Here is an 11,419-nt window from a genome sequence, read left to right as displayed (position 1 = left end):
GATGAGTTATCAACAGTTTTATTTTAGTCTTGATGTTTTTGAAACTTCTTGTAATGACTCTGAAAGGCAGCAGCTGAAAGTAGAAGAAGTTAAACTTACGTGTCAAAAAAGCCCATTGGCATAATGCAGACATGTAGGCACTCTGCGCAAGGTCCTACTACCTCTTTAGCTTTATGACGAGGTGCTTCCTTCTTAAAGATTTGCGCAACAGTGTGGCATACAGCAGTTTATTCAGTGAAGTGTGAACAAACATGATTCCCGCACTACGAGCCACATGCAGTTCTGATGGCTCAGACTGATGTCATTACTTCAGTCTAGGAGGCTTTTAACCCACTTGCATCTGGCTTTAACGTCTGGCTAGGGAGGCTATGTCTGGGTAGCATCTTGCACCAAGGCTAAGGGTGTGTACATATAACTGCGGTTACAAACTTACATATGGTTCACATGTCCTATTATGTATAAATACGTATGTATATATATTTTTCATAAATAAATATGGAAAATGTAGTGAAAATTTTGCACTTTGCTTGCTTGGGGTTGGACCCCTTTTTCCCTTCAGAACTGTGTTGATAACAAAGATTCAACAAGGTATTGGACACATTCCTTAGAGTTTTGGTCTATACTGATGAAATACTATGACACAATTTTGGTGCCGTCCCACTCAAAGTCAACTGCCGTTACATACTTATATATGGCTCACATGTCCCATAATGTATAGACATGTAAAAAATAATAATAATAAATCGTATACACATATGGAAAATTTGTACCCTGAGTATAGATTTAAAAATGACAATTTGTTCTTGTATGCCACTAGTAACAAGTGTATTAAATACATAGAAGAAACCTGTTATCCTTCAGTAATAATATTACAATAATAGGTTATATATCCCGGTATTTTAGAGAAATCCAGAACAAACTTTGTGCAAACAATGTAAATAGTTATTGATGTGTGAAACATTATTCTCTTTGATGAATGATTTCTGATTGATAGTGGTGCGTGTCTGCAGTTTGCATGTTTTCTTTCCCTCTCCCTTTGCTCGCCATTTCCCCAGGTACACAGACTGCAGGCTGGTGTCAATTTGGGGGTCTCCAGCTAATTAGGGGAAAGAGGCTTTGAATGGACAAACCTGGAGTCCACACCCTGATAAGGAAACTCACCTGTGGCTGGAGGCGTGTCTCTATTCCTTGTTTGGAATTGTTTAGCACATGTGTAGAGCGTCTCTGGTGCATTTCTTTTGTTAGAAGGTTGTGGTGGGAGTAAAGAGGAGTAGATAAGTCTGTAGACCACATACACTTACTGACGTAGAATCTTTACTGTTAGAAACATTAGGTAAGTTGGTTGGTGCCACCCATGTAATTTTTGAGCTTGTTTTGAGTTGAGGGTTAGGACTTTTTTTCCCTCCTAGATTTTCGAGGGTAAGAGCTCAGCTAAGTTTTGGTTTTGTCTTTTTTGGTGTTTTTTCTGGCGCAACCTAACTGTCCCTTTCTCCCCCACATTTTTTGGGTCATTGTTTTTTGTGTGAAAGCTGCCATTAAACTTGTCTCAACATATAACACTTGTACTGGGTTTCTGGAGTTGCTGTGTTACCCCCTCCTGCCCTCGAGGAGGCGTAACAATAGGTAAACCCACTAATTCTATATGCTTAAGTGCTTTCTGTCTAACATTCACACAAGTTCATGCTTTAATCCATGCATCCAGGATTAACTTGAGGTTAGTATCTTGCCCAAGGATATTTGGCATGAAGACTGGAGCTGCCAAATGACCTGCTCCATCCCCTCAGCTGAGCAGGTGTGAATAAGAGCGTAAATGGTTTCCCCTCTGTTTTGTAGCACTGCAACAAACTGGTAACCTCTCCGGGCTGTACACTGGCCTTTGCCACATGACAGTTGGGATAAGCATGAACCTATAATATGGAATAAAAATTTAAAAAACAAAACAAAAAAAAACCCACAGCTAAATAGTATAAATCACCCAAGAAATGTAAAAGTGGTTTCACAGATCAACAGGTGTACTTGCATACAGTGTCTTATAAAATGTTTCAAGTGTTGCACTCCTGAGTTGTCAGACAACTTTATATGAGGGCTGAACTGTCATCGTCAGGCCAACTATGCTATTATTACTGCACAAAGATAAAGGACGAACTTGGAGTTCTGAGGAGTACTCGAAGGGAGTAGGTGATGTCCTGTAAACCTCTCATTAATGAGAACTGTGGAAGATCTGAACAATTTACACCACCCCTTACCTCTGCAGCCATCCTGTGACATGTAGCAACTACAATCCCACCTCTGTGCAGGCCACATGCGATGCAAATCATGTGGTCCAGGTTTCACTATGACTCATTTCTGAAGAAATGTAATGGAAAGAACAACGTGACAATTTTTTTTAAAATTTCCTTATGTTTCCCTCAGTTCCGCTTCTGTCTGAATATCTGTTTAACACTTGACCTTTACACTGATTTTATTCTATTACCTTGTGTCAAATGTATTCACAGTTAATGTCAAGCAGATATTAGTTTGATAAAGCCTTTGTACGTGGGAAACCAGTTGCAAGAAATGAAGCATCATTTCCTCTCACCTGTGGCCAGTGTCCACAAACACACAAGACAAATAGCAGGTTTATTTCGTGGTAATAAACTGTTAAACCAGCCCCCTACTTTTTTTCCCAACAGTATGACCTCATAATTTATCTTCAGTCTTTCTTGTTGGTCTTTAAAACGGTATACTAATACTGATGCTCACAGTCTGATGCACTTGTGAAGCAAAAGCACACAAGAGAAGGTGAGTAGTCTCGACTTTAGAGTATGCATTTAGGCTAATGACCAAATTAGTGAGCCTGAAAATCTGGGGTTACTGAAGCTCTGCAGGGACACTTTTCATGCTCTTTAAATTTATCCAACTTTGTTTTAAAAAAGAAGTAACAATGTTTTTTTTAAGGTACAAATCTGATGTTAAAAATCTGATTATAATTTGAAACCAAAATATTTTAACTTCTGGTTCTTTTCTACTTCATTAAAACACCTTCAGTAGATTCTGAAATAATATCTTCATAACCTTCTGTACAGACTTTTTTTAAAAGATTATATTTGTATAAATCTTTTGGTTTTTTATCTATATTCAGGTTAAAAAAATTATTATTTATACAAAACAAACCAAATCTACTGATTATATTGCACTCATTCTCATTCAGCTTAACAGGCTCCCATTCTTTAATGTAGAACCAAGACTGCTGCTCAATACAAGATTTCGCTACTCACCTTCAAAGCTGTCAGTGAATGGGCATCCCCATATCATCTGGATCTCCTTCACCCATACATCACTTTGTGCTTTTCGCTGAGCTTCAACTGCTCTAATGAGTCCTCGTTTGAAACATGGATCTCGGACCGTTAGCTGTGCTGTGCTTCGTCTTTGGACTCATGATCACCTTCTAGGGGCTATGAATACAGACGCCCAGAAGTTGAAATTTTCAGTTGTATTCAAAATAAAAAGAATGAATATTTAGGCATTTAATTTGACAGATGAAAACCATCATTGACTTTAAGCACAAGAAGGTTGTTTTAAGAAGTTAGAAATAACAGAACGTACTATATACTGCAGAACTGCTTCAGTTCTCTGTTTTTCACCTTAAATTGTTTCCTTTTCAGCTTTCAATAACACAGGCTTTCAATAAATATTTCCAGCTCAGTAGCAACATGTTTCTTGTAAACATCTGGATCTGTGCTGGCCTCCTGCTGTCCCTCCCTCACTGCACGTATCAGTCGTGCACAGAAGGGACACCGAAACAGTGCGCCGATGCAGAATTTGCTCCGGGAGCCAATTTGGCCGGGGAGGGCTTTGATATCACCAAAATGGAACGTAAAGGAGCCTTTGTGCTCGACATGAATCAGTGGAAACGTAAAGATAAAACATGCATGCTGTGTACCAACCCTTTCTTGGAGAACAAAAACCAAAAGCTACCCCTGACAGTGGTGGACTGGAGAGCAAAGCAGTCCTGCAGCGCCAAAGTTTCCACCAAACTTCACAAATCCAGCGAGTCTCTTGTCAGTTCCAGCGTCTCCTCTGTTGAAAACAACTGGAAGGCGAATCTAGATCTTCAAGCGGGGAATAAAGGTGCATCACTGATGCTGGCTGGTACCAATTCTCATCTCTCGAGTTACTCCATGGAGAAAACCAAGAATGACAAGTACAGCTTCGCAAGCCACAGCATGTCCTGCGAGTACTACAGGTAAGAATACGAGTGCTCTGATGCGCTGTCTCTTTGTTATCAAGATAAAAATGCTGAAATGCAATTCTGATGTTTAATTGTTGTTCTGAAATCAGCTACAGAGTGTCCAGTGCTCCAAAGCTGCACAGAGAATTTCGCAAAGCTCTGAAAAAACTTCCCAAAACCTACAGCGCAGAAACCAAACAACGGTTTTACAAACTCATTGATGACTTTGGGACCCACTACATCACCAAGGTGAACCACAATAACAACAGTGCACCTGAAACACAGCAAAATTGTGTCAGTCATTTCTGAGTAACACATGCAAATTGTGTTGGAATATTTGACTCCAGGTGAAACTGGGGGGAAGTATCGAGTCTGTCACCAGCATCAGACAGTGCCAGGCCAGCCTTCAAGGGCTCAGTGCCGAGGAAGTGCAGATGTGCCTCGAAGTTGAAGCGTCTGCAAGTATTAAAGCTACAATAAGTACTCAAACAAAACACTGCAAAAAGGATATACAGCAGACAGACAGTAAGTCTGCCTTCTCCAGCCTCTTCAATGACAGGTATGTAAAAGTTTTCTCAGATATTTCTGATTTGTTATCTCTTCTAACCCCAACGAGGTGTCAGACTTGCTTCTTCCATTAACTAAACCATAATAATTAACAGCTATTTTATGCCTTGTATCCGGTGGCTTCAGAGTTAAACTCTTTAAAGACTGACTCCTCCAGTGTTGTTATGATTTCTTTCTGTCGCAGCTGTTCAAGCAACTCTGTCCTCCACAGGTTCACAGAAATAAAAGGTGGTCATACCACAGAGCCAGACCTTCTCTTCTCTGCGGACAAAAATCCAGAAGCCTACAAGGGATGGCTGAGCACATTACCACAAAACCCAGATATCGTGTCATATTCCCTGGACTCTCTGCATGAGTTACTACCTAGCACGAGCAAAGTCAGAAAAAACCTGCGCTCTGCCATTAGCCATTACATCCTGGAGAAAGGCCTGTGGAGAAACTGCACTGATCGCTGTAAGGCTGGAATTAGAACCGACTCGAGGGATGCCTGCGTCTGCCAGTGCCACAATGACCCTGCCGTGAACCAAGATTGCTGCCCTGTTCGTAAGGGAATGGCACGGGTCATCATAACAATACAGCGGGCTTCTGGTCTGTGGGGCGACCACACCACCGGTACAGATGGATACGTGAAGGTGATTTTCAACAAATTAGAAGTCCGGCGTTCTCCTGTCATTTATAACAACAACAACCCACACTGGGGCATGGTCGTCGACCTGGGCTCAGAGGATATTTCATCAGCTAAACTGAGATTTGAAGTTTGGGATGAGGACAACAAGTGGGATGATGACCTGTTAGGAGCATGTGAGCCACTTCTGACTGCTGGAGTTAAAGAGGATCTCTGTAATCTGAACCACGGCCAACTGTTCTACAAACTGGATGTGCAGTGCGCTCCAAGTCTGAGCGGAAAGTCGTGCACGGACTATAAACCTTCACCTATGAATTCAAGTCTGAAGAAGTTCTATGTGTCCCGTCATGCTCGTCCTATTCCAGAGGCCATCCTGTCAGAGATGGGTGTGTTTGTGGACCAATCAAGTTCATGGAAAAATCAGAGTGTTGCTGCCGAGAGTCCCAAGTATGATAGTGTGATGCGGTGAAGAAAAATTGGCTTCGCTAAGTAGTTAAGTGTTAGGATACCTGGGTGGTTGACCCAGTGTTTTCAGTTAATACAGTTTTGAGTCTTGTTTATTCATTATAGTTGCCTTGTATCTTGTGTTTTTTTGTTTAGTTTGCTTACTCTCTTGAATTTATTCAGTATTCTTAGTGTAGGTTGTCTTGGTACGTATATGGTCCCGTTGATGTCTTTGTCTTGTCTCTGTGTCCTTCCCTCAGCTTTGCCCTCATTAAATCAGGCTTGTCTTCATGTTTGCCTGGTTCTCTACTTTCCCACTCGTGTTTCTATGTGTGTGTCTCTCTGTCCCTCGCCCTCTCCGGTTCTGTCAGTCTGTGTCTCAGTGTGCATGATTCTTGTTTGACCTAGTGGTGTGCATCATGTTCAGTTTAGCGGCCCCCTGTGTCGTCTGCTAGATTGTTGCCAGCCGTGTTCCCCGGGTGTTTCCTCTTTGCCCTTATTCCCTCTTGTATTTAGGGTCTGTCCCGCCCCCCAATATCCCTTACTCTCAGCTGTGTGTTCTGCCTGGTTGTCTAGTTTCCAATACCTTCCAGTTTAGTTTTGTATTTCTATAGTACAGCAATAAAACTGCTTTTTGTCATTTTGGGTCCTCCAATCCTGCCCACTTCACACAACACTTGACAAAAAGGTATCTTCAAATTTTTATTTTAGTCTTGATGTTAGTTGAAACAGTTTGTAATGAGTAAATCGAGCAGCCGAAAGAAGAAAAAGTTAAATGGGCCTAATGCAGTATGTAGGCTGGGAAGGATGCCATTGCTTCACTCTAGGTGGCTTTCAACCCACTTGCATCTGGTTTTAACGCCTGACGAGGCAGCCTAACCCTGTGTAGCATCTTTCACCAAGGTTAAGGGTGTGTACATATTCATAAATAGCTGTTGTGGTAAGCACCATGACTCAGAGTGGTGCCTTCTCATTCAAAATGAACTGCGGTTACATACTTACATATGTTTCACATGTCCTGTTATGTATAAATACATATGTACATATATATATATATTTCATACATACATATGGAAAATGTATTGGAACATTTGCACTTTGCTTGCTTGGGGTTGGACCCCTTTTTTCCTTCAGAGCTGTGTTGATAACAAAGATTCAATAAAGTATGTGACGCATTCCTTAGAGATTTGGTCTATACTGATGAAATACTATGGCACAATTTTTCAAATTTGTCAAAGGCAGATTAATGATGCAAATTTCCCATTCCACCACATTTCAAAGATCTTCTTTTGGATTGAAATATGCTGACTATCGATGCCATTTCAGTTCAATGAACTCATTGTCTTGTTCGAGAAACCTGTTTGAGATGAGTGCCTGGAGTGTGCAAAGAAAATATCCTGATATTACACCATCAGCAGGAGGTTAGCCTGTATGAATTGTAGCCTCAGATTCCTGTTCTTAGTTAGCAGATGATCTTCAAAGATCATAGATTATCTTCTGCATACCTTCATTGCAACAAGTCAGTGTTTAAGTTACTTTTACCTTTCTATCTGTTGAAAGATCTCTTTTGACTTGTTGCATCACCAAGGATTTCAAGGATATTTAAGCACCAACAAACATGCCATCTCCAATGTCACTTCAGTCACCCTTCTGCCCCATTATGCCACATTATGATGCTCAGTTTGCTGATGCATAATTCTAGAATAATATAAAATAATGTAGATAATTATCATCAGTAGGTTATACAACCTTGTATTTTAGAATGTAGAACAAACTTTGTGAAAAAAAATGAAAATAGGTATTACTGTGTCAGTAGGAAAGATAACTTTACTTTCTCGAGAATTGTGGAACATGGCTTTATACAATATGCCTCATTCACCCATTCATGCAAGCACTTTTTTCCTATACGCTTAAGTGCTTTTGATCTAACAATAACACGCATTCATACTCCGATGGAATTATCAGACGGTAATCTGGGGTTAATGTCTTGCCCAAGGATATTTGACATGCAGACTGGAGCAGCCAGGGACCAGCCTTCTGATAGTTAGGCCTGCTGTTGACTTACTCTACCCCCTGAGTACAGCCACCGAAGGTGTGAATAGTTTTCTGTCTGCAGCAAACTGACAACCTCTCCAGGCCGTATCCTGCCTTTTGACAGCTGGGATAGCCTCCAGCCTACTGTCATCATTGGGCCAACTTTGCTATTATTACTGCACAAAATTAAAGGATATACTTTGAGTTCTCAGGAGCAGGTGACGTCCTGTAAAGCCGTCATGATCGAGAACCGTGGAAGATCTGAACAATTTACACCACCCCTTACTTCTCAACCCACTCTACTGTGACCACCTTGTGGCATGTAGCAACTACAACCCCACCTCTGTGAAGGCCACATGCGATGTTAATCATGTGGTCCAGGTTTCACAATGACTCTTTTCTGACGAAATGCAGAATTGAGAGAAACAATATGACTTATTAATTACAATTCTTTATGTTTCACCCAGTTCCGCTTCTGTCTGAACATAGTAGTATTTATTTATTGTCATTGTCAAGAACAATGAAATTGCGTTTGGGGCTTCCATACAACCCAAAAAAAGAAGAAAATAATAAATACCCCTTAAAACCCAAGTGTACATATTTAACCCAATGTGACTCCAATGCAATAGACAATCCTTAGCAATAACATGAGAACATGACAAGTAATGTTGGTAGAAATTCAGACAAAGACCTGAGAAACATGACAAAGTACAACAATGCAACATGTTTAACACTTGACCTTCACACTGATTTTATTCTGTTTTCTATTACCTTGCATCCAACTTATTCTCAGTTAATATCAATCAGATACTGGTTTGAGAAACATTTTGTACATGGGAAAACAGTTGCAAGAAATAAAGCATAATATTTTCACACCTGTGCCCGTTTTTTCACAAGCACACGAGACAAATAGCAGGTTTAGTTTGTGGTCACAAACTGTTAAACCAGCCCCCTACTTTTTTTTCCACAACACGACCCCATTAGTTATGTCCGATCATTCTTGTTTGTCTTTAAAACACAGTACACTGATACTGATGCTCACAGTCTGATGCAGGTGTGAAGCAAGAGTACACAAGAGAAGGTGAGTAGTCTCGACTTTAGAGTATGCATTTAGGCTACTGACCAAATTAGTGAGCCTGAAAATCTGGGGCTACTAAAATTCTGCAGAAGCACTTTTCATGATTCAACTGACTTTATTTGAAAAGCAAAGATAGAAGGAAAGATGGTTTTTAAGGTACAAATCTGATCTTAAAATATTTTTGGTTTCAAATTAGAATCAGATTTTTAACTTTTGGTTCTTTTCTGCTTCATTGAACTACCTTCAGTAGATTAAAAAATAATATATTCTTAACCTGAATACAGATTTACAAATTATTTTTATATTTTTTTGAGATCCCACTAGTAAGAAATGTTTAAAAATATATATCTTTCTGGTTTTTCTCTTTCTGATTGTGGGATATACAAATAAGTTGTCGTAAATAAAGACTGCAATAATGAAAAAGTAAGTTCCTCTTATTCCTACTGACATGTTATTAATAGTATTATGATTTATTTTAATCATAATAAATCTAGGTATGAGGAAACAAATTCCGTTATAGTGAAAAAACATTCGACATATCATCGGAAGACTGAAGCTGGTTTCTTAGTGTAAAATTCCTGGTCTAGAGTTGAGAATAGTAATAATTTATTCGTTCTCACAAATATATGTGAGGCATGGTGTTATATTGGTTAGCAACACTGCAACAAGACTCTGGGTTCAAATCCATTGACTGGATGGGGGCTTTCTGTGTTTTCCCCACCTGTGCGGGTGCTCTGGCATCCTCCCACAGTCTGAACCCATGCATGTATTAGGTTAACTGGTCATTCAAATTTGGCCGTGGGTACGAATGTGAGTATGAATGGTTTTCTGTCCGTGCGTTAGCCCTTCAACAAACTGGCAACCTGTCCAGAGTGCTGACTGGATGCCCTTCCAACTGCCTTGATCAAAGACTATCTTCCTACACTGTAACCGATCATAACTACAAAAATTGAACCTCACCAACTATCGACCCATTTCCAACCTCCCATTTATCTTTAACGTTCTGGAACATACAGTAGCATCAGTAGTAAACCTTTATGAGTCGTTTCAGTCTGGTTTCCATTCTCGACACAGTACTGAACCAGCTCCTGTTAAAATCACCAGTGACCTCCAGCTCACATTCAATGCTGGCTTTCTCACCATCTTCATCGTTCTTGACTTCAGTGCTGGTTTTGACAAGCAGCACTGAAGCTCTTTAGTTAGAACATCTGAAAATAAGTACACAGCACTTAAAGTGGTTTACATCCTACCTGTCTGACAGAAAACTGACAGAAAAAGGCATACCAAAAGGATGTCGTCCATCATTTTGGTATACATTTTTATGCAGACGACACACAAATGTACTATTCTACTAAACCCAGAACGTCCCCCTCCTGTCCTCACCTCCTTCCTACAGGCCATCATCAGTGGGGTCACAGTCAATCAGCTAAAATTCCACAGGCAATAAAAGTGAAGTTCTATAGTGTTCTATAGATGGATATCAGGTACAAAATTCACATAGTGTCAGAAGTCTTTGAGTCATTTTGGAGAATACTCTCTATCAGTGAGATCTCTCCATCTTTGTAACTTTTCAGGACTTCGTCCTTTTCCTTTCTAGTTCATGCTTTGATCACCTGTTCTTTGGAATACTGGAATGCCATTCTCTCTGGCCTCCCAAAATAACACCATAGTTTGCTCCACATGGTACAGAACTCTGCAGCAAGCGTCATCACTCAAACCAAGACTACAGACAATCTTACTCCCATTCTCATCCAGCTTCCACTCAACGTGGCACCAAGACTGTTGCCCAGTGTGACTTGAAACCTCTCACTGACTTGGCACCCCCATGTCTTTTAAACCTCCTTCAACCCTGCACCCCTTCCTCTGCCTTTCGCTCAGGTTCATCTGCTTTCCTGACGCCTCACTTCAAACTTGACACTGTCAGTGCCCGAGCCTTAAGCTGGGCTGCACCTCATCTTTGGAACTCATTATAATTACACCTTCATCAGCTAGACTCTTTAACTCAGTTCATATCACAGCCCCAAACCCACCTTTCTCCATTCTGAGGAGCTGGTGTTAGTTTTAAAGCCGTTAACTGTTAAAAGAGTTGCAACAGATACAATGTTTTCTTCTCACCTTTGATCGGTGTCCACAACCACATGAGAAAAATAACAGGTTCATTTTGTGGCAACTGTTAGACCAGTCTAAACCCCCCTACTTGTATTTGTTTTTTTCTCACAAAGTAACACCATCAGTTATGTTCAGCCTTTTTTCTTTGTCTTTATAAGGCGACATTCTGGCACTGATGCTCTCAGTCTGATGCTGGCGTGCAGCGAAAACACATGAGACAAGGTGAGTAGCCTCAACTGAAGAGCTGACTGGTTTGAGTCATAAAGTTAACTGTTTTGAGAAGACATCATCTTATGTGGGCTATAAATGAAGTTAATTAAAATGCAATATTGTGCTAAATAAGGTAGAGAAC

General features: G+C 40.4%; 1 protein-coding gene across 1 annotated transcript; it reads left to right on the top strand.

Moving 5' to 3' along the window:
• The first annotated feature begins 3,626 nt into the window (after positions 1-3,626).
• On the top strand, positions 3,627-5,890 carry LOC102312798 (perforin-1). The gene is made up of 4 exons (XM_042220639.1): positions 3,627-4,225; positions 4,321-4,459; positions 4,558-4,769; positions 4,989-5,890. The coding sequence occupies exons 1-4, from the start codon at positions 3,693-3,695 to the stop codon at positions 5,869-5,871; spliced, it is 1,767 nt and encodes a 588-aa protein (XP_042076573.1). The 5' UTR covers positions 3,627-3,692; the 3' UTR covers positions 5,872-5,890.
• Positions 5,891-11,419: the final 5,529 nt, after the last annotated feature.

This window comes from Haplochromis burtoni, unplaced genomic scaffold (genome assembly GCF_018398535.1).
Source record: "Haplochromis burtoni strain Fernald_Lab_line unplaced genomic scaffold, NCSU_Asbu1 Contig_52, whole genome shotgun sequence".
NCBI lineage: Eukaryota > Metazoa > Chordata > Actinopteri > Cichliformes > Cichlidae > Haplochromis > Haplochromis burtoni.
The sequence above is the reverse complement of the archived record's forward strand: the minus strand, read 5'-3'. Positions and strand labels throughout refer to the sequence as shown.